The sequence below is a fragment of the Nerophis lumbriciformis genome, linkage group LG19 (genome assembly GCF_033978685.3).
Source record: "Nerophis lumbriciformis linkage group LG19, RoL_Nlum_v2.1, whole genome shotgun sequence".
NCBI classification, from domain to species: domain Eukaryota; kingdom Metazoa; phylum Chordata; class Actinopteri; order Syngnathiformes; family Syngnathidae; genus Nerophis; species Nerophis lumbriciformis.
Genome location: NC_084566.2, coordinates 19029627 through 19056403, shown reverse-complemented (window position 1 = coordinate 19056403; position 26777 = coordinate 19029627). Strand labels below are relative to the sequence as shown.

General features: G+C 39.2%; 1 protein-coding gene across 6 annotated transcripts in view; it reads right to left on the bottom strand.

Moving 5' to 3' along the window:
- Positions 1–26777, bottom strand: part of tnr (tenascin R (restrictin, janusin)) — a 419906-nt gene that overhangs the window by 86640 nt on the left and 306489 nt on the right. For 5 of the 6 annotated variants that reach the window (XM_061979400.2, XM_061979405.2, XM_061979403.2 and 2 more), the window contains 6 exons: positions 25317–25467; positions 17918–18096; positions 10289–10379; positions 9860–9960; positions 7872–7974; positions 7417–7506 (listed from right to left, as the gene is read on the bottom strand). In XM_061979400.2, coding sequence (XP_061835384.2) covers positions 7417–7506; positions 7872–7974; positions 9860–9960; positions 10289–10379; positions 17918–18096; positions 25317–25467 — 715 coding nt within the window. The remainder of the gene's footprint in view (positions 1–7416; positions 7507–7871; positions 7975–9859; positions 9961–10288; positions 10380–17917; positions 18097–25316; positions 25468–26777) is intronic. The other variant, XM_061979402.2, reaches the window with a different exon arrangement.

Here is a 26777-nt window from a genome sequence, read left to right as displayed (position 1 = left end):
GGACTTGACTCGAGACTTGAGGGTAAAGACTTGAGACTTACTTGTGACTTGCAAAGCAATGACTTGGTCCCACCTCTGTCAGAAACACATGTGGAAGCAGATTTTTATGATAATATATCATATTGTAGGTGTTTATAACACTTTGTATTCATATTTTGCTGTTTTTTACGTTTTTGTTGTGTTTTGCTTGATTGTAAAAGATACACACCTTTTGAGGAGCTGGTCTGAGAAGTAAAAGAGGAGCGACGTTCGTATGTTGTTAATATTCAGTGTTTTACTGTTCATAGTTAATATTGTAAATCCCACTTTCTTTTTTTTCATGTACAATTTGGGGGTCCCATTCAGTAAAAAAAACCTGTAAAATTCCATTCTGTTTCTTTGAAGTGAGCTGTCATAATGTTTTTAGCACTCTGACGTGAATTTTGGTATTAGTGTTCCTGAAAAAAAGGGACCCGAACACACATACTGTACAGCAGATTTGTACAGTTAATGTGTATATATATATATATATATATATATATATATATATATATATATATATATATATATATATATATAATTTATACTCACATACACATTGGCCCCCAGACACATTTTTTTCTCTCAATGGGGCCCCCGAGTCAAAATATTTGCCCAGCTCTGCTCTAGCATCTAGTGCCAGGGCGAAGTATTGCAAATATGCCCTTATGCATACATACATCGATTGAGTCTCGCTACGTCATCAACTCTTGCCGTTTGCCAGCAGATGTGACAAATGTTTGTTTACTTTCAAGATGCCGTCAAACGCAATGTTCAGCTTAGCTTGTGCTCTTTTTATTTTTTTCCGCCTGACTTTATTAAGAAGAAGACTGTTTGGAAGACAAGGTTTTTGGCAAAATTTGCAAGTCCCGGTGCATAATCTAGCAGTATGTAAAATGTGTTTCATTTTGTATTTGTGTTGGAAGCCAACATTTAGGTGCAGGAGCAAAGGTCTGAAATCTGACTAAACCACCAGTTTCAATATTATCAAATCAATAATTGCACTTCTTAGTTACATGTGTACGCTCCTCTGGGTTTCTGGTCTGCCATCTTTTTCTTCGCACTCAATAGTTTAGGGAGGTCTGCAAGGTCACTTCGCTTCAATGGAAGTAGTTCGCCCTTCCCCCCTACCTGGCTGATAATTCGAACGCCTCTTGATTGACGTGAACGCTCAAAACCAAAGAGGGAGGGCAAAAACAAAAGCGAAGAAGGGGTATTTGAATTGAGTGTCCTGGTTCTTCCCCGTGCACTCTTACCGGCCGGACGTGTTCTAAACACCTCCCCAGGGAGGCGCATGGGGGGCATCCTGACCAGATGCCCTAACCACCTCATCTGGCTCCTCTCAATGTGGAGGAGCAGCAATTACTCAAGAGATCCTCCAGAATGACATAGGTTCTCACCCTATCTCTAAGGGAGAGCCCTGCCACTCTGCGGAGGAAACTCATTCCGGCCGCTTGTACCCGTGATCTTGTCTCAGCTCCTTCTTCACTATGACAGATCGATACAGGGTCCACAACACTGAAGATACTGCACTGATCCGCCTGTCGATCTCACATTCCACTTTTCCCTCACTTGTGAGCAAGACCTCAAGATACTTGAACTCCTCCACTTGGAGCAAGATCTCTTCCCCAACCTGGAGATGGCAATCAACCCTCCAAGTCCTTGGACTCAGACTTGGAGGTGCTGGTTCTCATCCCAGTCGCTTCAGACTTGGCTGCGAACCGATCCCCTGAGAGCTGAAGATCCTGGCCAGATGAAGCCAGCAGGACCACATCATCTGCAAATAGCAGGAATCTGCTGTATTTCTGTTTGCATTAGTTCCTATTGGAAAATTATGTTCGACCTGAGCATCTTTTAAATCAGTTAGACAAATGTGTTGTATAATATACTTCAAACTGCCCAAACAAATGTTTGAACTGAATTAGTGCACTGTCTCTTTTTTAATTTTCCTTTATGGGTTTGTTTTTAGAAAACACAAGGATGTGGGAAGCCAATTACATTTTTACTATTTTCAACTGAGCAAGATGTTTTGATTAGATGTGCCCACATTAGGATTGCTTGGCCTTTATCACAGGTGTTTTCTTCCTGTGATAGAAAACAAACCATAAAAAAGCCTCACATTTCGATTTTCTGGAAGGAAAAAAAATGGACTGTTTATGCTTGGTTGGTATAAAGGCTGCTCTGAATAAAGTCTGCTGTGGCAGAAACCACAGCTACATCTTTGAATGCGCATAAAATATTCCCGGCATGACATCTTTCCAATCCACAGGAAGACAAATGTGATCCCTGGGAGCTGCAGCTGCAGGTGTGTGTGAGTGTGTGTGTGTGTGTGTGTGTGTTAGCAATTTGTAATAATTTTTTTGACATGTGGAGATGCTGGATGTTAAAAATTATATATTGGAACAAAACTGTGATTATTCTATTCATCTTTTTTTCATATTCTAAGGTACGGTTAATCAATTTATTCAGTGTTTCATGGATGAGAAAATCAAACATTGACACTCACTGCACTGCCAAAAAACAGCATTTAACCTTCCTCTTTTTACTCCTCAGCTGATGAAGACACACAAAATAACTCAAATAGGTTGTTAATCGGATGACCCTCTCTGCTTTAAGGGACTTATACTTTAATTGGATGAATAGCGCTTAGTGTTAGGCACACAGTTGTGCGATTTGAAGCTGGTTGCAAATTATGTGATGGACAAGTCGCACAGATCAAAGAAGGTCCTAAAAAACTAGAAGGATGCCTTTAAACATTTGAATAAGCACACATTTAAAAAGTCAACACAAAGAGGAAGTGTTACCATTTTACCCCAATATGAGACAACAGGGTAAACAATACCTTTTTTATATCAAAATGACTTCTTTTTTTTTTTCCAATATTAGTTAAATAGCAACCGATACATTGCAATAAAACATATTGCTACACATTGTTTGTTGTCTGCTTCGATTATCTTAAAATTAAATACATGTTAGTTGACAACTTGAAGCTAAAATGTAAAAACATATTAAGGTTGTTTTATTGATTGATTGATTGAGACTTTTATTAGTAGGTTGCACAGTGAAGTACATATTCTGTACAATTGACCTCTAAATGGTAACACCCGAATACGTTTTTCAACTTGTTTAAGTCGGGGTCCACTTAAATTGATTCATGATACAGATATATACTATCAGATATATACTATCATCATAATACAGTCATCACACAAGATAATCACATTGAATTGTTTACATTATTTACAATCCGGGGTGTGGAGGGGGGGGGGGGTTTGGTTGTTATCATCAGTCATCAACAATTGAGAACAGAGAAATGGATATTGGAACAGAGTAGGTCTGACTTGGTAGGATATGGACAGCAAGTAGTGGGGAGAGGGAGAGAGAGAGAGAGAGAGAGAGAGAGAGAGAGAGAGAGAGAGAGAGAGGGAGATCAGAAGGCATAAGAAAAAGTATCTGCATTTGATTGTTTACATTTAATTTTTAACAATCCGGGGAGGGTGTTAGTTTAGGGTTGTAGCTGCCTGGAGGTGAACTTTTATTGCGGTTTTGAAGGAGGATAGAGATGTACTTTCTTTTATACCTGTTGGGAGCGCATTCCACATTGATGTGGCATAGAAAGAGAATGAGTTAAGACCTTTGTTAGTTCGGAATCCGGGTTTAACGTGGTTAGTGGAGCTCCCCCTGGTGTTGTGGTTATGGTGGTCATTTACGTTAAAGAAGTAGTTTGACATGTACTTCGGTATCAGGGAGGTGTAGTGGATTTTATAGACTAGGCTCAGTGCAAGTTGTTTTACTCTGTCCTCCACCCTGAGCCAGCCCACTTTGGAGAAGTGGGTAGGAGTGAGGTGGGATCTGGGGTGGAGGTCTAGAAGTAATCTGACTAGCTTGTTCTGGGATGTTTGGAGTTTAGATTTGAGGGTTTTGGAGGTGCTAGGGTACCAGGAGGTGCATGCGTAATCGAAAAAGGGTTGAACGAGAGTTCCTGCCAGAATCTTCATGGTGCTTTCGTTGACCAGAGAGGAGATTCTATAGAGAAATCTCGTTCGTTGGTTGACCTTTTTGATTACCTTGGTTGCCATTTTATCACAGGAAAGATTAGCCTCTAGAATGGAACCTAGGTAGGTGACCTCATCTTTCCTGGTGATAACAATGTCACCCACTTTTATAGTGAAGTCATTGACTTTCTTAAGGTTGATGTGGGACCCAAATAGGATGCATTCCGTTTTACCCAAGTGTATGGATAGCTTGTTGTTCCTTGCATCGATTGCAACTGGACTGTTGGAGGTATTCCAGAAAGCAGGTTAAGTGAAGATTATATATGTAAAGCCTGAGATCAAGGGAATTCAGGGTTTTCAGTTCCAAACAAATAGGTAAGTAAAAATCATGGTAACTTACTCTGTGAAACTAAATGGCTCGCTCCCACTTTTTTTAATTTTATGTTTTTTTAATTTTTGTAATGTCTTCTCCCTCCTGGTAAACATGAAGCAAGCTGTCATGATGTCATTTGTCTGTTCATTTTCAACCAGAAGTTGTTAAATCAAAATGACTGAGGATATATGTCAAGAGAACATTTTAAGGGTCATGGTTAGTTAGATAATTATATTATCATTAAAAAAGAAAAGCTAAGAAAAATAATATTTTTAGTCAATTAAAAAAAACAAAAAAACATTTATTTTAGATATTGTGTATTAATTACATTTATTTGGATTTTAAAAATATAATTTAACAAAGACAAACGTACATTATTAATTTGTCATTACTGTATATATGTATAATGTTATATATTTATTCATTCAATTATATTTATTTTGCAATTGCGTTAACTTTACATATCAAATATAAATTACAACAAAAAAGGGTTTTTAGTTTCAGCATCCCTCCATTTGTATGTTTTACTGGTTGCATTGCAACAAAATAAAACAGGATTTTATCAATCACATCATACCAATTTTCTACTTATTTAACTGTGGGCCACTAAGAAAATGCGAATAAACGTTGAATCAATACACTATTGCATTTAAAAATATGCAGTGACCCTGGCAGTAATTGTCAGTCATTCCAATTCAATATTATGTTACTGTTTTATTATTTCTAAATAAAAAGTGTTCATACCCACCAGTAACACACATTAACAATTTCAGTTCCATCTTGGTAAAAGAAGGATGGTCTTTTCAAATCCCAATTGATATGGTGAATCGTAGAAATAACGTTCCATTGATCGTGGATTTTTATTGTGGTCTTAACTCAGAGTCAACATACCCAGTACTGAATGATGTAACGCAGATCAACAGTTCAGGAACCCAACACTCACAGTTTCCTTTCCCATCATAGGGTAAAACAACTCAGACTTCAGGTTTAAACTCAGTTTGATGAACCTCCTACATGGAATATGCCCCAGGTTTCGCCTCTCATCCGAGCAGGCTTTATCAGTTCATCCTCAAAGACTAGATTAGACAGCTCTAGTCTGAGGGGATGGCGTTGGATCCAAAGTATTAAGGCTCTAGAGTAGAAGTAACCCTCCAATCAGGAATGCTTTCACTGTGTTGTGCTGCAGAACAATAGTTGTAGAGTGAGACTTCTGCCAGCTAAGGCCAGTTGTTTGGATCAAATCACCCTTGGTCGTTATAATTATGGTCATGAGGGTACCTGAAGATCTTGAGTATAACACAACTGACGACGAGGGAGAAATACAGTTTATATCGTGGTCAATGAGCAAATTCTATTACTGGTCATATTATCTTCTTCTTTTAAACTGCATGGAAATAAGTATGTATATTAGGGTTGTCCCGATATCAATATTTTGGTACCGGTACCAAAATGTATTTTGATACTTTTTGATACTTTTCTAAATAAAGGGCACCACAAAAAATGACATTGTCTTTATTTTAACAAAAAATCTTAGGATACATTAAACATATGTTTCTTATTGCAAGTTTGTCCTTAAATAAAATAGTGAACATACAAGACAACTTGTCTTTTATTAGTAAGTAAGCAAACAAAGACTCCTAATTAGTCTGCTGACGTATGCAGTAACATATTGTGTCATTTTCCATTCTATTATTTTATCAAAATTATTACGGACAATTGGTAGAAAATGAATTATTAATGTACTTGTTCATTTACTGTTAATGTCTGCTTACTTTCTATTTTAACATGTTCTGTCTACACTCTGTTAAAATGTAATAAACACATATTCTTCTGTTGTTTGGATGCTTACATTAGTTTTGGATGATACCACAAATTTGGGTATCGATCCGATACCAAGTAGTTACAGGATCATACATTGGTCATAGTCAAAGTCATCATGTGTCCAGGGGCGTATTTCCTGAGTTTATAATCGTAATATAAATAAATAAAAAAAAACGAAAAAAGATTTTGTGATGCTAAAAAATATTGATGTAATCATCACAGTGGATGTCAGGTGTAGATCCACCCATGGCGTTTGTTTACATTGTGACGCTGTTAAGCTACGGTGTGTAGTGAAGCATTTTTAGCTATTCCTTGTCCTGCAGGGATGATACTTGTAAGAAACTTACTTTATTTGTCGCCATGGAGGCAAGGATTAGTGATTTAGAAGTAGCTAAAACACTGCAGACTGGGGCTGGACATTAGCCGCTAGCTAGCTAGCCATGTCTTAAAGCACCTCTTCCTGAGGGCGTTTCTGTGTTATAACTTCACCTTTATCATTAATTTTTAAGCCAAAATGCGTCCATTCTCCCTTTTCTGTCTACACACTGTGTCTGCTTGTAATGACTCTGTGATTGTGCATTGCCGAACATGCTCCTCTGCTTGTAAACCCAGCAATTTCACTACGTGACGACGATGTGCCGTCATGCACAGTCCGGGGGGACTGGTACTTTTTAGAGGCGGTATAGTACCGAATATGATTCATTAGTATCGCGGTATATCATACAGCCCTAATGTCTATAGATATTCTCATTAATCCAGGAAAACTGGACTGTTCAGTTTGTATCAGAAGACGTTTCGACTCTCATCCGAGCAGGCTGTATCAATTCATGCTCAAAGTCTATATAGAACAGCTCTAGTCTGAGGGGATGGTGATCAGTTCATACTCATAGATTTAGATTGGTCAGATCTAGTAAAAATGAAAATTTTACTCCATATGGCTTTGCTACCAACGTGTACCAGATCTGACTAGTCTATGAGCATGAACTGACCCATGAGAGCCAAAAATGTCTTCTAAGACAAACTGAACAGTCCAGTTGCAATCGATCGAGTGCCCTGACAATGAATAAAAAGAACACAAAACAAATTTAACTCATCTGTCACACAATTTACAACTAATGGGTTCTCACCACTTTAGGTTATTATGTCAAAATCCATGAATTACAATTCGGATGTCAGCCCTTTTCAAAATGATGAAAGAACCTCACTCACCCGTTCTGGCATTCATAGTAGCTGATGTGCTCTGATTGTTGCCTCTCATGGCGGAAATGCCAATACCATACTCCGTGCCGGGCAGCAGTTCTGAAACACAAATTAACATCCAGATATGGGTAGAAAAAGGAAGGAAGAAAATACCTTTATTGTCATTGCACAAGTACAACAAAATGTAATTCTCAAAAACACAAGCAAAGCCTAAAAAAGGGATGTAAAGACAGAAAATGATTGCGATCGAGAACTAAACAAGCTTCCAATTCCCTTGGCTGCGAATATGCCCACAGGACAACAAGTAAAATACAATCAGTTGTGGGAGCATCCTGGCACCTAAGGTTTACTGTCATTTTCCTCAGTACACAACAGTTGAAACAAAGATAACACTGGGCAAATAACCCTTAAGGTTGTTGATGACAATTTCAGGAACACACACAAATAATACAGTTCACACTTACCGGTGAGAGTGGTCTTTGTGGTGGCTCCTTCATTTCTTGGAACAATTACTTTTTCATATTGATCACCTGCCAATGTGCTGTACACCACCTGGTAGGCATCCACCTGCAAGTGCACACCACTGTATTATTGCTTTTAAAAAATGGATAACACACTCATGTTTTAAATTACATTTATTGAAGTAGAACTACAATGAAAATGCACGTTATATATGATTATAGTATCAATAAATCATAACTATCTCCTGCTGGCCCCACTTTGCACTGGACTATGTACGGGGGTCCGCGGTCCCCTCCAAGGTTTCTCATTGTCATCCCATTGGGGTGAGTTTTTTCTTGCCCTGATGTGGGATCTGCACCGAGGATGTCGTTGTGGCTTGTGCAGCCCTTTGAGACACTGGTGATTTAGGGCTATACAAGTAAACTTTGACTGATTAATTGATTGAAATAAAATAAACTCTTTGTAAGCCTCAACAAAATAAAATACTGGCACATTCAACTTAAAGGTGTAATTTGTTTCTACATTTAAAACACTTCATTGTGGTCAACATAACATGTAATGGTGGTTCTTTGGTGAAAAAGGCAGAGTTGTTAGATGCAAATGAACCTCAACTCAACACGCCGCCTCACACAGGGTGCAAAAAAACAGATTTAACAAATGAACAGCAAAGTCATCATTATAAGCTCAGTGTTAATTGTTAAATAAAACAGTAGATTTTACTAATAAACAATTACCATTTATGAACACACACAAAAGTACTGGGAATGTGTGCTGTATTAGTTCAAATGTGAAATGTACCCAGCCCTCCGTAAAGGTGTACACCTTCATTACCAAAGTAAATAAAAACAGTTTTTATTGTATGTCTCAATATTAAGTAAGATTAACTAATTTTTATATGTTTAACAGATTATTCCTACAAACCCAAAACCAGTGAAGTTGGCACGTTGTGTAAATTAAGACAAGATATTTAATGTTTGAGCGGAGAAACTGAATTTTGTTTTGCAAATAATCATTAACTTAGAATTTAATGGCAGCAACACATTGCAAAAACCTTTTGATAATATTACAGACCTTGGATGGTGAAATCCCTAAATTCCTTGCAATAGCTGGTTGAGAAATGTTGTTCTTAAACTGTTTGACAATTTGCTCACGCATTTGTTCACAAAGTGGTGACCCTCGCCTCATCCTTGTTTGTGAATGACTGAGCATTTCATGGAAGCTGCTTTTATACCCAATCATGGCACCCACCTGTTCCAAATAAGCCTGTTCACCTGTGGGATGTTCCAAATAAGTGTTTGATGAGCATTCTTCAAGTTTCTCAGTTTTTTTGCCACTTGTGCCAGCTCTTTTGAAACATGTTGCAGGCATCAAATTCCAAATGAGCTAATATTTGCAAAAAATTAAGTTTTCCAGTTTGAACGTTAAGAATCTTGTCTTTGCAGTCTATTCAATTGAATATAAGTTGAAAAGAATCTGCAAATCATTGTATTTAGTTTTTATTTACAATTTACACAACGTGCCAACTTCACTGGTTTTGGGGTTTGTATAACAAAACCGTTTTTTTTTATGATAATGGTTATATTTTTTTGGAACATGCATCAACATACACAGTGAATGTTCACACTTGCACAGTTCATCATATCCGAAAGGAAGTAGGAAGAAGCAGAGTTTATTTAATTATTCTCTTTCTCTATGTCTCAGAAGTTCACTTGCTGTGTTTAAATGTTCACCTGCTACCATTTTATTTTACTGTCCATGTGTTCATTTTCATAATGCTTCTCCATATCCACTGAATGTGCATTGGAAAACTACATCTACTTCCAAGTGATCCCCATGGACTCATTGCTGCTAAAGAGCTATTGGACTTCCTTTTGAATCCTTCGGAGGAAAAATTAATCAGATGTGTAATTTGAGCATCCACAAAGTGTGTAGCACCATAACACCAATGCAGTTTGTTTAATGATGTTTTGGATTTGGTCCATGGGATTACCTGTGCCTCACTGTTATCCCATTCCAGCTCCAGCGTGGTGGAGGTCTTGGAGAGGAGCCGCAGGTTCTTGGGGGTATCGATCTCTGAGAAAGACGATAAAGCTGACAATGTTGGGCACACTTGAGACCATTCTTAGGGCTGGGGGGGTGAACATGCATACATCAGCATGTCAATTACCATCAGAAACAGATGCTACCTGCTATGTTGTATGCTTTTTTTTAATTTTAGCAAGCACAATCATTACTACGTGCATGCACAAAATATACAATCATATTAAGTACCAAGCTATGCAAACTTTATGGGACTCCGTCAAATGACCTTAAACAGTAGGGTGCATCGGGCCATATGTCATCAACAGTTCTATTCCCGGAGGCAGGCGCGGGATAGCATGCAGCATGATTACCACATCTGCCTGCTGTCAGCCCTCACCGGTAGTAAATTCGATGGAAATTGATCCACTGGCGTTCCCGTCCCTCAAGCCGCTCACAGACACCTCGTAACGTGAGCCGGGTCGCAGGACCTTCAAAACAGAGAAGGCAGGAGACAGGATTTATTTTCTTCTGAGAAATACCCAGAGGTGTAACGGTCGACATAACCACATTTCGGTACATAATTTGCCCTTCGTTTGTGTAACACTTTGAAGGAGTTTAAAAAAACAAAAAACAAACAATGCCCACGGCTGGCAAGTAAATCTGCAATAATTAAAACTGTCAAATAAAAATACAAAAATCGTAAATAAAAACAGAATACAATGATTTGCTAATCCTTTTCAACCTATAATCAATTGAATAGACTGCAAAGACAAGATACTTAACGTTCGAACGGGAAAACTTCGTTATTTTTTGCAAATATTAGCTCATTTGGAATTTGATGCCTGCAACATGTTCCAAAAAAGCTGGCACAAGTGGCAAAAAAGACTGAAAAAGTTGAGGAATGCTCACCGAACACTTATTTGGAACATCCCACAGGTGAACAGGCAAATTGGGAACAGGTGGGTGCCATGATTGGGTATAAAAGCAGCTTCCATGAAATGCTCGGTCACTCACAAACAAGGATGGGGCGAGGGTCACCACTTTGTGAAAAAATGCGTGATCAAATTTTCCGAACTGTTTAAGAACAACATTTCTCTACGAGCTATTCCAAGGAATTTAGGGATTGCACCATCTACGGTCCGTAATATCATCAAAAGGTTCAGAGAATCTGGAGAAATCACTGCACGTAAGCACCGAAGCCCGTGAACTTCGATCCCTCAAACAGTAGTGCATCAAAAAACGACGTCAGTGTGTAAAGGATATCACCACATGGGCTCAGGAACACTTCAGAAAACCACTGTCAGTAACTACAGTTAGTTGCTACATCTGTAAGTGTAAGTTAAAACTCTACAATGCAAAGCGAAAGCCATTTATCAACAACACCCAGAAATGCCGCCGGCTTCACTGGGCCAGAGCTCATCTAAGATGGACTGATGCAAAATGGAAAAGTGTTCTGTGGTCTGACAAGTCCACATTTCAAAATGTTTTTGGAAACTGTGGACGTCGTGTCCTCCGGACCAAAGAGGAAAAGAACCACCCGGATTGTTATAGGCGCAAAGTTCAAAAGCCAGCATCTGTGATGGTATGGGGGTGTATTAGTGGCCAAGGCATGGGTAACTTGCACATCTGTTACTGTTAATGCTGAAAGGTACATACAGGTTTTGGAGCAACATATGTGGCCATCCAAGCAACGTTACCATGTACGCCCCTGCTTATTTAAGCAAGACAATGCCAAGCCACGTGTTACATCAACGTGGCTTCATAGTAAAAGAGTGCGGGTACTAGACTGGCCTGCCTGTAGTCCAGACCTGTCTCCCATTGAAAATGTGTGGCGCATTATGAAGCCTAAAATACCACAACGGAGACCCCCGGACTGTTGAACAACTTAAGCTGTACATCAAGCAAGAATGGGAAAGAATTCCACTTGGAAAGCTTCAAAAATTGGTCTCCTCAGTTCCCAAAAGTTTACTGAGTGTTGTTAAAAGGAAAGGCCATGTAACACAGTGGTAAAAGTGCCCCTGTGCCAACTTTTTTGTAATGTGTTGCTGCCATTGAATTCTAAGTTAATAATTATTTGCCAAAAAAAATTAAGTTTCTCAGTTCAAACATTAAGTATCTTGTCTTTGCAGTCTACTTAATTCAATATATGTTAAAAAAGGATTTGCAAATCATTGTATTCTGTTTTTATTTACGAATTACAAGACGTACCAAATTCACTGGTTTTGGGTTTTGTAATTCTAAAAAAGAAAGGGCAGTAGTACTTTAACTTTACAAACTTAATTGGTTCTGTGACAGAGCTCCTAACTCAAAACACATCACCAATTGAAATTAATTAAAATCAGTGTTATTGGTGGTTGGCAAAACAGCCACGCCATGCCTTTTAAAAAACAAACAACCTTTTAGATAAGAAATATTGCATACCAACAATACAACTGAATGTACTAACAACTGCAGTAGTTTTATGAAGTAATGTAATAATAATGTACAACATTTACCTTGGAGAGTGCATATCTACGGTATCTCCTTTTAGCTGCTTCTCCGTCAAACACACAATCAGCAGCTTTCCCGTATGTTAATGGTTGAATGTCCGCCGTTTAAATAGGATTTTAACATTCTTGGCTGGCGTTAGACTCATTCTGTTTCAGTATGGTGCAGACTAGCAGTGATACGCTTGAATTACTTTGCCAAGCTGGTTTTAGTGCTGGGTAATCTTTGTTATGATTTTTTTGTTTTTAATTTAATGAATATCATCTGCAGCTCAGCACTATCCTTCTCACTCACTTCTTTTGTTCCCATGGTTGGAAACAAAGTTATGTCAATCTCTAGCTAAAAGCTAATGCTATTGAGTAATATTGGTTTTCTTTTGTTTTGCATTCAACCTACAGCATAACAATCAGTCGAGGGAAAGCTCTTATCTTAAAACTCTTTTCAGTTGAGGTACCACTGTGATATCTAATATTATACAATGTTTATTTTTAGGAAGTGCAACAATGCAGAAAAGTGCAACATTATCAGTTTGAACAGACATAATTATTATTTATTTTTTAAAGAAAATTGGCTGAAAAGCAGCAATAATATTTTGTAGCCCAGATTCCTGATGTCTACTGCACAATGGCGCCACACTGCCTCGCTTTTAGTGTGCACTATGGACATCGGTGACCGCCACAAGCCATCTGTTTTGAGTGACTTTAACCACTACACAACATCCCAGATGATATAGCGAGATCGGCGGCTCACCGTGTTTTGTTGTCGGCAACAAGGAAGGAGGCGATGATGCGGGTGGACGAGGTTGACCAAGGTTAAACTTGTATCGAGTCTGTCATTCCTAATGTTAGACCCTGGACGTATAAATATGTATATTGACAATAAAAGGCTTTACTCTTCTATATCATGAAAATAACTCCGCGGCTCGGCTGCTTTGAGCTGTAAACAGAGGCTAAAGGCTATCAGCTGCGCTACGTCCGACATTGCGAACGTAATAAGCAGAGGTGTGGATTCGAGTCACATGACTTGGACTCGAGTCAGACTCGAGTCATGAATTTGATGACTTTAGACTCGACTTGACAAAATGTAAAAAGACTTGCAACTCGACTTAGACTTTAACATCAATGACTTGTGACTTCACTTGGACTTGAGCCTTTTGAATTGACATGACTTGACATGACTTGCTACTTTCCCCAAAACCCAAAGATGAAAAAGTTATTCGGAAGCGCTCCGTATTTTTCATTGTGTACTTGTCTATCAGCTTTGCGTGTGTCAGCTGGTGTGGTCTCAGTACAACAGCCAATTAAATTAGATCTACTTTGTTTTCATCACACAGCATTCATCCAATCAAATTGCAGGACAACCAACGAAGAAGACATGTCCAAACCACACGCCAGTGAACAAAAAATGATACCTAAAATAATTTTGTTTGGGTATAAAAATTACGAGGTGGTCAACACAAAACGGTTTGCAGTATGCAACACATGCGGTTCGAAAATTACTGATGGAGAGGCAACAACTTCCAACTTCGTCCGGCATTTGAAGTTGCACAAAGAACGGTAAGTTTTGAATGTAAGATAACGTTTATTGGCTAAGTAACGTGACTTTTATTTGCTGTGTAGTTAAATCAGTGAGGCTGTAAACTCACTGCTAACGTTATAACGTTATTGCAAACACGGGAATCTGTTGCAGTTCACTACCTTATTCATACTTTTTGTTCAGTGATTTTTTTCAAGCAGGGTTACGTTAGTCAATATATCACACGTAACGTTAGACGGCGGTCAGCAGCACCGCGTATTTTAGCCACCTAAAAAAAGACAAAAATAGTAAAATAAAGGTCAGTTAAAATGTATACTATATTATGAATATGTGTACCGTTTTAGCTAGCTTTCTGACATACTGTTGGTTGTTTACCTCAGTGGTCCCCAACCACCGGGCCGCGGCCCGGTACTGGTCCGTGGATCGATTGGTATCGGGCCGCACAAGAAATTTTTTTTTTTTTTCTTTTTTTAATTAAATCAACATAAAAAACACAAGACACACTTACAAGTAGTGCACCAACCCAAAACAACTCTCTCCCCCCTTTTGTTCTGGGCATTGAACATGAAGACTCTTCCTTCACTGTTCCGAGTGGCCATGAGAGTCTTGGCAGTGCCTGCCTCCAGTGCTCCAGTGGAGCGAGTTTTCAGCCATGGTGGCATCATACTACGCCCCCATCGTGCACAAATGACTGACAGACTCTTGGCTAATTTGGTCTTTTGCAAATGCAATGCAGCATAGGGCCCTGACATATAAAAAGTACAACTTTTTTGTTATGTTCACGTATATGTCATGTTTTTTCAATGTTAACACTTTTGTACAAATAAGTACATTTGCACTTTATTTTTCAATGTGTTTGTTCTGTAAAGGAATGAGTTAATGTTTAAAATGACTGGTTAATAGTGCTATTATAAAGTGCAATGTCAGCACAGATATAATTTAAGTCCTCATGTGTCCAGGGACATATTTCCTGAGTTCATAAACATAATATACATTTTAAAAAAATGAAAAAATATTTTGTGATGCTAAAAAATATCGATATAATTATAGTAGAATCAACTAGATACGCTCTTGTACTTGGTATCACTACAGTGGATGTCAGGCGTAGATCCACCAATGGCGTTTGCTTACATTGTGACGCCGGTGAGCTACGGTGTGTAGTGAAGCATGTTGAGCTATTCCTCGTCTTGCAGAGATGATACTTGTAAGAAACTTACTTTACTTGTCGCCATGGAGGCAAGGATTAGTGATTTAGAAGTAGCTAAAACACTGCCGACTGCAGCTGGACGTTAGCCGCTAGCTAGCTAGCTAGCTAGCCATGTTTTAACCCTTGTGTAATGTTCATATTGTTGTTACTCAGCCAGCGTTTGTGGGTCTGATGGACCCGTTGCATTTTGTGGCTTTTAATGCCTCACAATCAAACACTTTTATGTTAAAATACTGAACATATGTTTATTGGGATAAGGTAAACATCTGCCTTTGTTCTTCAATTGTGGTTGTTTTTAAAGGGCTTTATAAATAAAGTTGGTATGGTATGGTATGGTGATACCCGTTGCATTTTATGGCTTTTAATGCCTCACAATCAAACACTTTTATGTTAAAATACTGAACAGATGTTTATTGGGATAAGGTAAACATCTGTTCAGTATTTTTACATAAAAGTGTTTGATTGTGAGGCATTAAAAGCCATAAAATGCAACGGGTCCATCAGACCCACAAACGCTGGTAACAACAATATGAACGTAGCATGGAAATTTCTCTGCCAGTTTCTGCATCCCACAGGGATTCTTCTTTTGTGTTTCTGTTCTGCACGTGCGGTTCCCACACAAGGTTGCAACATTGTTTGTTAACACTGTCTGCTCTCATTTTCTCGCACATTTGACCCTCTGATGTTCTGTGTACCTACACTCTGTCCTCCTCCTGTCTAGGCCTGATGTGTGTGTGTGTGTGTGAGTGTGTGTGTGTGTGTGTGTGTGTGTGTGTGTGTGTGGGTGTGTGTGTGTGTGTGTGTGTGTGTGTGTGGGGGGCGGGGGGTTCCAGTGGACCCGAACATTTTATATGTAATATAAATGTGTAGGGGGGGGTGTATGGTGTGTGGTCATTAAATTCATGTATGTATTCTGATATATGTTCTTCACAGAAAATGAGCCAAAGTCAGTGACTCAGTTTGAAAAATTAAATAATTGTATCATTTTTCTTTTAATAAAAAATGAAAACAGGTCCCACAGACCCAAACACCACACTGAGGGTGTTTCTGTGTTACTGCTTATTGTTAGTTTTTAAACCAAAATGCGTCCATTCTCCCTTTTCTGTCGACACACATTGTCTGCTTGTAAGTGATTGTGCGCTGCCGAACATGCTCCTCTGCTCGTAAAACCATCAATGTCACGACGTGACGACGACGCGCCGTCATGCCCGTTTAAAAAAAGAGGGGTGGGGGGGACCGATACTTTTTAGAGGCTGTATAGTACCAAATATGATTCATTGGTATCACAGTACTATACTAGTACCGGTATACCGTACAACCCTATAACCGATTATATATAACTTACTTGTCCATTGCCAAACAGAGTAGAAACTGGTCCAATCAGACAATTTGACACATTTGTAACCTACTGTTATTACTTACTGTTTCATAGTCTCCTCCTTTGCCATGATAAATAGTCGTCACCGAGCCCGCCATTAAAATAAGTTTTAATGTTGGCACAGGTTTCTGAAGCAGGACTCTGAAGTGCTTTGAGGCTTCTTCCGAGTTGGAGGTGCATTGTCACAAATAATAAAAGTTAAAAGTAAGGCACTTTCTTACCTCAGATGAGGCTGAAAGTTTGTGTAGTGACTTGTGATAATTAAAAAAAATAACAGAGCATTTTCGGTCTTTGGCATGGTCATGGGCGTTTTGTCGTTTGGACTACAAAAAACATTACATAAAATAGCGGACTCACGCAAATACGTTTGGGTAAACCTTTACCATATATCCGTCAAAGGACGGACACATTCCAATCGTACTGTTTGGAGGAAGTAAAGAGGAAGGCAAGATTGTTTTATAATTATTTCTGAAATTCCTCCAGGATTTGAATCCACATTTTCAGAACTTATGCAGATCCCAAATACACATAAGCAGGTACCATGGGGTTAGAAAGGTTGGTTTTGCATAATAGGGTCCCTTTAAAGTACAACTGTTAATAATAATAACCTCTAATCCTATACAGCCCGAAGTGCTTCACAAAGCGGGAACCTCTTAAATAGCTAATAGTGCCAGGATTATGTAAACGTGCGCTTGGACCCATAATTAAAGCGAATAAAATCAACATTAAGTCAAATATTGAAGGATAACATTGACAATAAAACAAGATTGTGTTAAAAATTATGAATACAATTTATTAAAAAAATATGATGGAAATATTCAAAGATGCTAATGATAATAAAATTATCATTGCTCTAAATTGCTTGACTATAAAATATACTATACTATTAGTATACCCTATTTTAAATACTACCAATACTGTTATCTATAATAGTGGTACCCAACCACCGGTCCGCGGCCTGGTACCTGTCCGTGGATAGATTGGTACCGGGCCGCACAAGAAATTAATTTTTTAATTTTTATTTTTTTAAATAATTTTTTTATTTTATTAAATCAACATAAAAAACACAAGATACACTTACAATTAGTGCACCAACCCAAAAAATCTCCCTCCCCCATTTACACTCTTTCACACTCATTCGCACAAAAGGGTTGTTTCTTTGTGTTATTAATATTTCTGTTTCCTACATTATATATCAATATAAATCAATCAATACAGTCTGCAGGGATACAGTCCATAAGCACACATGATTGTATTTTTTTATGACGAAAAAAAAAAAAAAAAAAAATACAATACCATACCAAACTCGGTACGCCTTTGTACAGTACCTAAAAAATATGATTATGATTGTACCGTTACACCCCGAGTAATACCACATTACTGCATCACATGACCCCCACAGCATCTCCCCCACTCACCTGCAGGGTGTACTGGCTTTGCGTGGGCTGGAGGCGGAAGGTAGTCCGCGGACCCTCCCCTCCCACGAGGCCGTAACGCAGCATAATCTGATCAATCTTGGCTTTTGGCGGGGTCCACTCTAAGAAGGCGACGGTATCGGACACATCGCGCACCACCAGCTCAGTGGGGCCATCGATCACTGCAAAACAAATGCGTTGGGGCCAATTAAACACAACATATCGACCTAAGCTGGCATTTGTTGACATGTATATCCAAAATTTTGTCCTGATTTGCATGTTATTTATTAGGTGAATTAGGGAAAAAAGTGTAGCTTATTTACCTTTTACTTGTTATGCTTTTGCGTATATTTAGCACCACAATGGTCAACATTTCATTAAGGTGTACATTTTTCAGCTTAGAATTGAGAGGTTTGACAAACATTTTTCATTCAGGAATAAAAGCTATTTTACGTAAATTTTCAAGCAACACAAAGGTATTTGGCAATTATTAATATTTCTATACAACTGCTCTAATACAGGCCTGCTGGAGTCCAACAGTAGCTTTTCCTGGCATTTTTTTACTCTGACAGGCTGGCAAGCCGCCACTGACACCAGGAGAGACAATAAAAGGAGTACAATTATACATAAATAAAAGAGCCATGGTTATCTTTACTCATGTTAATTTCTAAGACACAAATCACTTCCTAAGAGTGAAGAGCACAGTCGGTGTGATGATGATAAACAATAGTAAAGGATAACAAGAAGGGATTGCAGAGGATGTCGTTGTGGTTTGTGCAGCCCTTTGAGACACTTGTAATTAAGGGCTGTATAAATAAACTTTAATTGATTGATGATTGAAGGGATTTGTCATATTCAAGGCCTTAGAACATTACACATTACACCAGTTTTAAAGTCACTGCATTGGCTCCTTCGTGTGTTTCAGGATTGATTTCAAGGTTTTTCAGATGGTTTATGAATAAATGCTTTTATGGTATTAGGCCTTCTTATCTTTCAGATTTGCTTATACCTTACGAACCTTTGCGGACCCTGAGATCCTTCAGCATTTGTCTCCTATTTATTCCAAAAGTAAGGACAAAAAGTAACAGGATGAGGTCTTTTCACTATTATGAGCCCCGTCTATGGAACAGCTTTCCGTAGAACCTCTGGGCTGCAAAGACCGTTCATGTTTTTAATTGCAGGCTTAAAACCCACCTTTTTTGATTTGGCCTTTACCTAATAGTTATTAATTTTATTGAAGTAATTCGTACTTTACTTTTTATTCCTATTGGTAATGATGCATTTTATGGAGTTGTATTTATTTATTATATATTTATTATATATTTAATATATATATATATATATTTAATATATATATATATATATATATATATATATATATATATATATATATACATATATACATACATATATATATATATACATATATATATATATATACATACATATATATATATATATTTAATGTATATATATATATATATATATATATATATAAATATATATATATATTCATATATATATACATATATAAATATATATACATATATATATATACATATACATATATATATATATATATTTATATATATATGTATATATACACACATACATACATACATACATACATACATATATATATATATATATATATATATATATATCTTCATAATATATTTTACTTGTATTTTGTTCTTTATTCTTACTCATGGTTCTTACTATTTTACATGTTTTATTATTTTCACTTTCCAGCGTTCCTCAGATGTAATGGTTGTGGGGAAGTTTTTATACATATATATATATATACACACATATATACACACATATATACACACACACACACACACAGACACAGACACACAGACACACACACACACACACACACACACACACACACACACACACACACACACACACACACACACACACACACACACACACACACACACACACACACACACACACACACACACACACACACACACACACATACACTCCCTACTAAAAAAGTTAACTTTGGGCCATAACCATTCTGGCGAAAATGCAAAAAAGAAAATGCCACAGCAAATACAGGTAAAGACAGAGGCAGACTTGAGAGGTCTCATCTGAAGATATGCAATTTCCCAGACACTTAAAAAGATAGACACCATACTGAGCAGCATGCACAGAAATGACTGGAATGCTAGAAAAGACTGCACAGAATTTCAATCCCTCTGGACAATCCCATTCAAACTGAGATGTAGTTGGATCAAATATGCCTCTAAATTTGCAATAAACGACATGCGTGACATCACGTTGTTTTGGGTTGTTCTTGCAATAGGTATATTCTTTCTACACTGTGCTCTGATAGTATCTTATTTGCTGGCCCACGGGAGAACACACATTGTGCAAATAGGGAGTCACGTAAAGTATATCTTTGAGCTTTCCAAAATGGAAACAAGTACTTAAGTTTGACACATGGCAAAGCAGGTCCAGCCTTATTGCAAAGTGGACCCAGGGGCCTTGTCCTAGAAAACAGCAAGCTAGGGACGACTAAAGACTTAAGACTAGGGAACAGTTAAAACATATATACCACATCAGCTGTCCCTTCTTCTTCTTGTTCTTCCAGTTTTACCGTCAGCTCTACTCCTCATCATACTTTGTTCGTCTCCAAGGAGGAGTAAATCGATCTCATAAATAACTAAGTGGCTTCAAATGTGTCCTCCCCCTTTCTTACGTTATCCAATAAGGTGTCTTGTCACGGGGCTGTGGTGAAACATTAATGAGCCGGTGGCATGTCTTATTAATTGATCCGTTATTGCAACTCATGACCTAGACAATGTCTCGACAGGATATTGATGGTGTTTTCGCACCAGACATCAGAGTTTAAAAATGTTATGAACAAGTTTTGAATTGAATCCATTCGAGGCAGCTGGACGGGGAGTAAAGGTTATACATCACTGAGAAAGATGGCTGCGCCTCGACAGTGTACGCGTTTGTGTTATATGCAACGTGGATAAGACATTGCCTTAAATGACACTGTATGGAATGTAGCACTGCAATTCATTAGGACACTTTGCAGGTGGGTTGGTTGGTTGATCAATAGTTTAGATCCGTTAATGCTGGTGATTAGGGGACTGTCACGGCTATAACCATTAAGCTTATTGCATTATTTGTATATTTTATACATTTTTGTATTGTTGTCATTATTACTAGCCAATGTATCATCAAAAACAATTTTGAAGCAGTTGTTTTTCCTAGGAAAAATTACTACATGTTTATATACAAATTAGTACTATATGCTGTACGGCATTGGTCCCCAAACTACTGCCCGCCGCGGGAAGTCCAGAGTAAAAAAAGAAAACGTTTTTTTTAATCTATTTTTTAAAATTATTATTATTCTTTTAATCTGTCCTTTCTAGCCCATCCATCATCCATTTTCTACCGCTTGTTACTACCGGGGTCTCTTAGCCGCTGAGTCAAATCATTTTGTCTAAAAAGGCATTTTCCCACCGATAAAGTGACGTCATCCCGCACGCGCCACAGTGTCGGGCGAGTGCTTGGCAATTGCGCCCTCTTTCAGTCAATTAGTGCACCAGGAAAAAAAAAAATGGCAAAATCGTTGGGGAAACGTAAAATAGATTCTGAGTGGAGAGTTCTTAAACATCAGTGGACATATGACTTTTTTTTTGTTCAGTGTAAGGAGAAGGCAGTTTGTCTAATCTGCAATGAGACTGACAACATTTACTCTCACCTCAGTAGAAGCATTTAAGTCCCATCTTAAAACTCATTTGTATACTCTAGCCTTTAAATAGAGCCTCCCTTTAGACCAGTTGATCTGCCGTCTCTTTTCTGCTCTGTCCCCCTCTCTTGCTTGGAAAGGTTATCAGGTGACCACAGATGACGCGCTAGCTGTTCAAAGTCGGGACCCGGGGTGCACCACTCATCTGTGCATCATTTGGGGACGTCTCTGCGCTGCTGACTTGTCTCCACTCAAGATGATCCCCTGCTGGCCCCTCTATGGACTGGACTCTCTCACTATTAACTAGATCCACTTGACATCCATTGCACCGGTCGCCCAGGGGTCCCCACATCTGCGGTCCCCTCCAAGGTTTCTCATTTATCCCATTGGGTTGAGTTTTTTCTTGCCCTGATGTGGGGTCTGAGCCGAGGATGTCGTTGTGGCTTGTGCAGCCCTTTGAGACACTTGTGATTATTGTTACGGCTACTCTTGCGTTCTCAAAGTTCGAAAAAATAAAAATAAAATAATGCAGAGTAGTCCTGAGGAGGAGGTGTTTGACTCACCAAATTCCTTAATAAGCACTCGCGGAGATATGTCGAGATTCCAAATGATTATAATTTATTTTCACAAACAAAACATATTCTCCGTGGTTGACTTTCAACATAATCAAAATAACTTATATAGCGTGGCTTCAAAATAATTTAGCGTGGCTTCAAAATAATTTAGCGGTAAACAAACTGTTTCACTCCTCACTCCTTCAACATGATAGACAGACAAAAGGCACCCAGCTGTCCCGTCTTCTTAATTATAGGAGGAGGAAGTGGCTCACCAGTAGGAGCGTGAGCAGCTGAAAACAATCAGTCTAAAACATCCAATAATTGATCAACATCATTATTGGCATTATTTGATTTCATTGTCAAAACAATTAATAAATAAATAATATAGATAGGCTCCAACAGGCGGTATAAATAAACTTTGATTGATTGATTGATTGATTGGCAGCACGGTGAAACAGGGGTTAGTGCATGTGCCTCACAACACAAAGGTCCTGGATCCGATCTCAATCAATCAATCAATCAATCAATCTTTATTTATATAGCCCTAAATCACAAGTGTCTCAAAGGGCTGCACAAGCCACAACGACATCCTCGGTACAAAGCCCACATACGGGCAAGGAAAAACTCACCCCAGTGGGACGTCGATGTGAATGACTATGAGAAACCTTGGAGAGGACCGCATATGTGGGTAACCCCCCCCCTCTAGGGGAGACCGAAAGCAATGGATGTCGAGTGGGTCTGACATAATATTGTGAGAGTCCAGTCCATAGTGGATCCAACATAATAGTAAGAGTCCAGTCCATAGTGGGGCCAGCAGGACACCATCCCGAGCGGAGACGGGTCAGCAGCGTAGAGATGTTCCCAGCCGATGCACAGGCGAGCGGTCCACCCCGGGTCCCGACTCTGGACAGCCAGCACTTCATCCATGGCCACCGGACCTGTGCCCCCCCCCCCTCAAGGAAAAGGGGAGCAGAGGAGAAAAGAAAAGAAACGGCAGATCAACTGGTCCAACAGGGGGGCTATTTAAAGGCTAGAGTATACAAATGAGTTTTAAGATGGGACTTAAATGCTTCTACTGAGGTAGCATCTCTAATTGTTACCGGGAGGGCATTCCATAGTACTGGAGCCCGAATAGAAAACGCTCTATAGCCCGCAGACTTTTTTTGGGCTCTGGGAATCACTAATAAGCCGGAGTTCTTTGAACGCAGATTTCTTGCCGGGACATATGGTACAATACAATCGACAAGATAGGACGGAGCTAGACCGTGTAGTATTTTATACGTAAGCAGTAAAACCTTAAAGTCGCATCTTAAGTGCACAGGAAGCCAGTGCAGGTGAGCCAGTATAGGCGTAATATGATCAAACTTTCTTGTTCTTGTCAAAAGTCTAGCAGCCGCATTTTGTACCAACTGTAATTTTTTAATGCTAGACATAGGGAGACCCGAAAATAATACGTTACAGTAGTCGAGACGAGACGTAACGAACGCATGAATAATGATCTCAGCGTCGCTAGTGGATAAAATAGAACGAATTTTAGCGATATTACGGAGATGAAAGAAGGCCGTTTTAGTAACACTCTTAATGTGTGATTCAAACGAGAGAGTTGGGTCGAAGATAATACCCAGATTCTTTACTGATTCGCCTTGTGTAATTGTTTGGTTGTCAAATGTTAAGGTGGTATTATTAAATAAATGTCGGTGTTTAGCAGGACCGATAATCAGCATTTCCGTTTTCTTGGCGTTGAGTTGCAAGAAGTTAGCGGACATCCAATGTTTAATTTCATTAAGACACGCCTCCAGCTGACTACAATCCGGCGTGTTGGTCAGCCTTAGGGGCATGTAGAGTTGGGTGTCATCAGCATAGCAATGAAAGCTAACACCGTATTTGCGTATGATGTCGCCTAGCGGCAGCATGTAAATACTAAAGAGTGCAGGGCCAAGAACCGAACCCTGAGGAACTCCGCACGTTACCTTAACATAGTCAGAGGTCACATTATTATGGGAGACGCATTGCATCCTGTCAGTAAGATAAGAGTTAAACCACGACAAGGCTAAGTCTGACATACCAATACGTGTTTTGATACGCTCTAATCTCCGGGCTCGGGGTCTTTCTTTGTGGAGCTTGCATGTTCTCCCCGTGACTGTGGGTTCTCTCCAAGTACTCCGGCTTCCTCCCACCTCCAAAAAACATGCACCTGGGGATAGCTTGATTGGAAACACTAAATTGGCCCTAGTGTGTGAATGTGAGTGTGAATGTTGTCTGTCTATCCGTGTTGGCCCTGCGGTGAGATGGCGACTTGTCCAGGGTGTACACCACCTTCCGCCCAAATGCAGCTGAGATAGGCTCCAGCAACCCCTGCCACCCCGATAGGGACACGCGGTAGAAAATGGATGGATGGATGATTGATTGATTGACTGGACATCCATATCGACACTAATATCACCGCCTCAGTGGCCTAGTGGTTAGAACCTACTCAGTGGCCTAGTGGTTAGAGTGTCCGCCCTGAGATCGGTAGATTGTGATTTCAAACCCCGGCCGAGTCATACCAAAGACTATAAAAATGGGACCCATTACCTCCCTGCTTGGCACTCAGCCTCTAGGGTTGGAATTGGGGGTTAAATCACCAAAAAAATGAGCGCGGCCACCGCTGCTGCCCACTGCTCCCCTCACCTCCCAGGGGGTGATCAAGGGTAATGGGTCAACTGCAGAGAATAATTTCGCCACACCTAGTGTGTGTGTGTGTGACAATCATTGGCACTTTAACTTTTTAACTTTAACTTGTGGTGGAAAATTTTAACAGTCACAACTTCCTTTCACCTGCTCCAATCTTTCCAAATTTTTTGAAGGCGGGTTATGACATTGGGAATGACTTGAGTTGCACGGGGGTGGGAGGGCCCATTCAACGCTACTTTATGTTTGTATATATTTTTTTATGATTGCTATTATCAATAGCAAGTGTACTGTCAAAAATGTTTTGACTATTGAAAAAAGTGTTTTTTATTTAATTACGATAATGCACTAAATAATAACCTAACGAGATGATGGTGTTGAGAACATAGCTCATATACCGGTGGTACAGTTGATCTGAAAACCAACCAATATATTTGCTCATATATGCACGTACGTGTTGAGACAGTAGCAGTAAAAGGCTGACTTCGACCCTGGTCTCTGAGCGCCACCAGATTGACTGTGTACTCCTCCCCTGGTCTCAGACCAGTTTCCACGAAGGAGGTGATGGTGCTGGGCAGCTGGGCAGTCATCCCACCATCGTTGTCCTGAAAAACCCCCCCCAAAAAAACAGAACACAGATGAGCAACATCTTAGCTTGTGTTCCCAATGCATAGTGTATTTACAACCCAGCTGTTCCAATGGAGTCAGTGTTGCGTATGCATTTCCTTCTGAAAGACAGATGTTACACCTACAGCCTACAGCTCCTCACAGAAGCCGGCGTGTTGTGTGGCAAGGTGGAACAGATTGCAAACATTCCCGATTCTAAACTATAATTACAGAGGCAATCCTTTTAAATGAATCACCACAAACCACATTAGCAGTGTGGGCAGCAACGCATTCCATGCTGCCGTTTTAATGGCGAGCGATGCTAAATGATACAAAAGGATTTGTCAGAACAGCACATGGCGCTCCATTGTGCTGCCTGCTTATTATTCACGTTTGCCTCCTGCAAAAAAAAATTCACTAATGATGTAAAATTAGGATTGTCCATTTTAAACAGTAGGAAAACTAAATTGTTCATTCAGGATTTGTTTTTTTTTTGATTGATTGAGACTTTTAATAGTAGGTAGCACAGTGAAGTACATATTCCGTACAATTGACCACTAAATGGTAACACCAGAATACGTTTTTCAACTTGTTTAAGTCGGGGTCCACTTAAATTGATTCATGATACAGATATATACTATCATATATACTATAATCATAATACAGTCATCACACAAGATAATCATCAGGGTGTATACATTGAATTATTTACATTATTTATAATTCGGGGTGTGGAGGGGGGGGGGGGGGGGGGTTAGGTTTGGTTGTTATCATCAGTCAACAATTGAGAACAGAGAAATGGATATTGAAACAATGTAGGTCTGACTTGGTAGGATATGTACAGCAAGTAGTGGACATAGAGAGAGAAAGAGAGAGATCAGAAGGCATAAGAAAAATATCTGCATTCGATTGTTTACATTTGATTATTAACAATCCGGGGAGGGTGTTAGTTTAGGGTTGAAGTTGCCTGGAGGTGTACTTTTATTGCGGTTTTGAAGGAGGATAGAGATGCCCTTTCTTTTATACCTGTTGGAAGCACATTCCACATTGATGTGGCATAGAAAGAGAATGAGTTAAGACCTTTGTTAGATCGGAATCTGGGTTTAACGTGGTTAGTAGAGCTCCCCCTGGTGTTGTGGTTATGGCGGTCATTTATGTTAAGGAAGTAGTTTGGCATGTACTTCGGTATCAGGGAGGTGTAGCGGATTTTATAGACTAGGCTCAGTGCAAGTTGTTTTACTCTGTCCTCCACCCTGGGTGATTTGAAATTTCATTGTAAATACATGTTTTGTTTATTAAAGGAGATAGG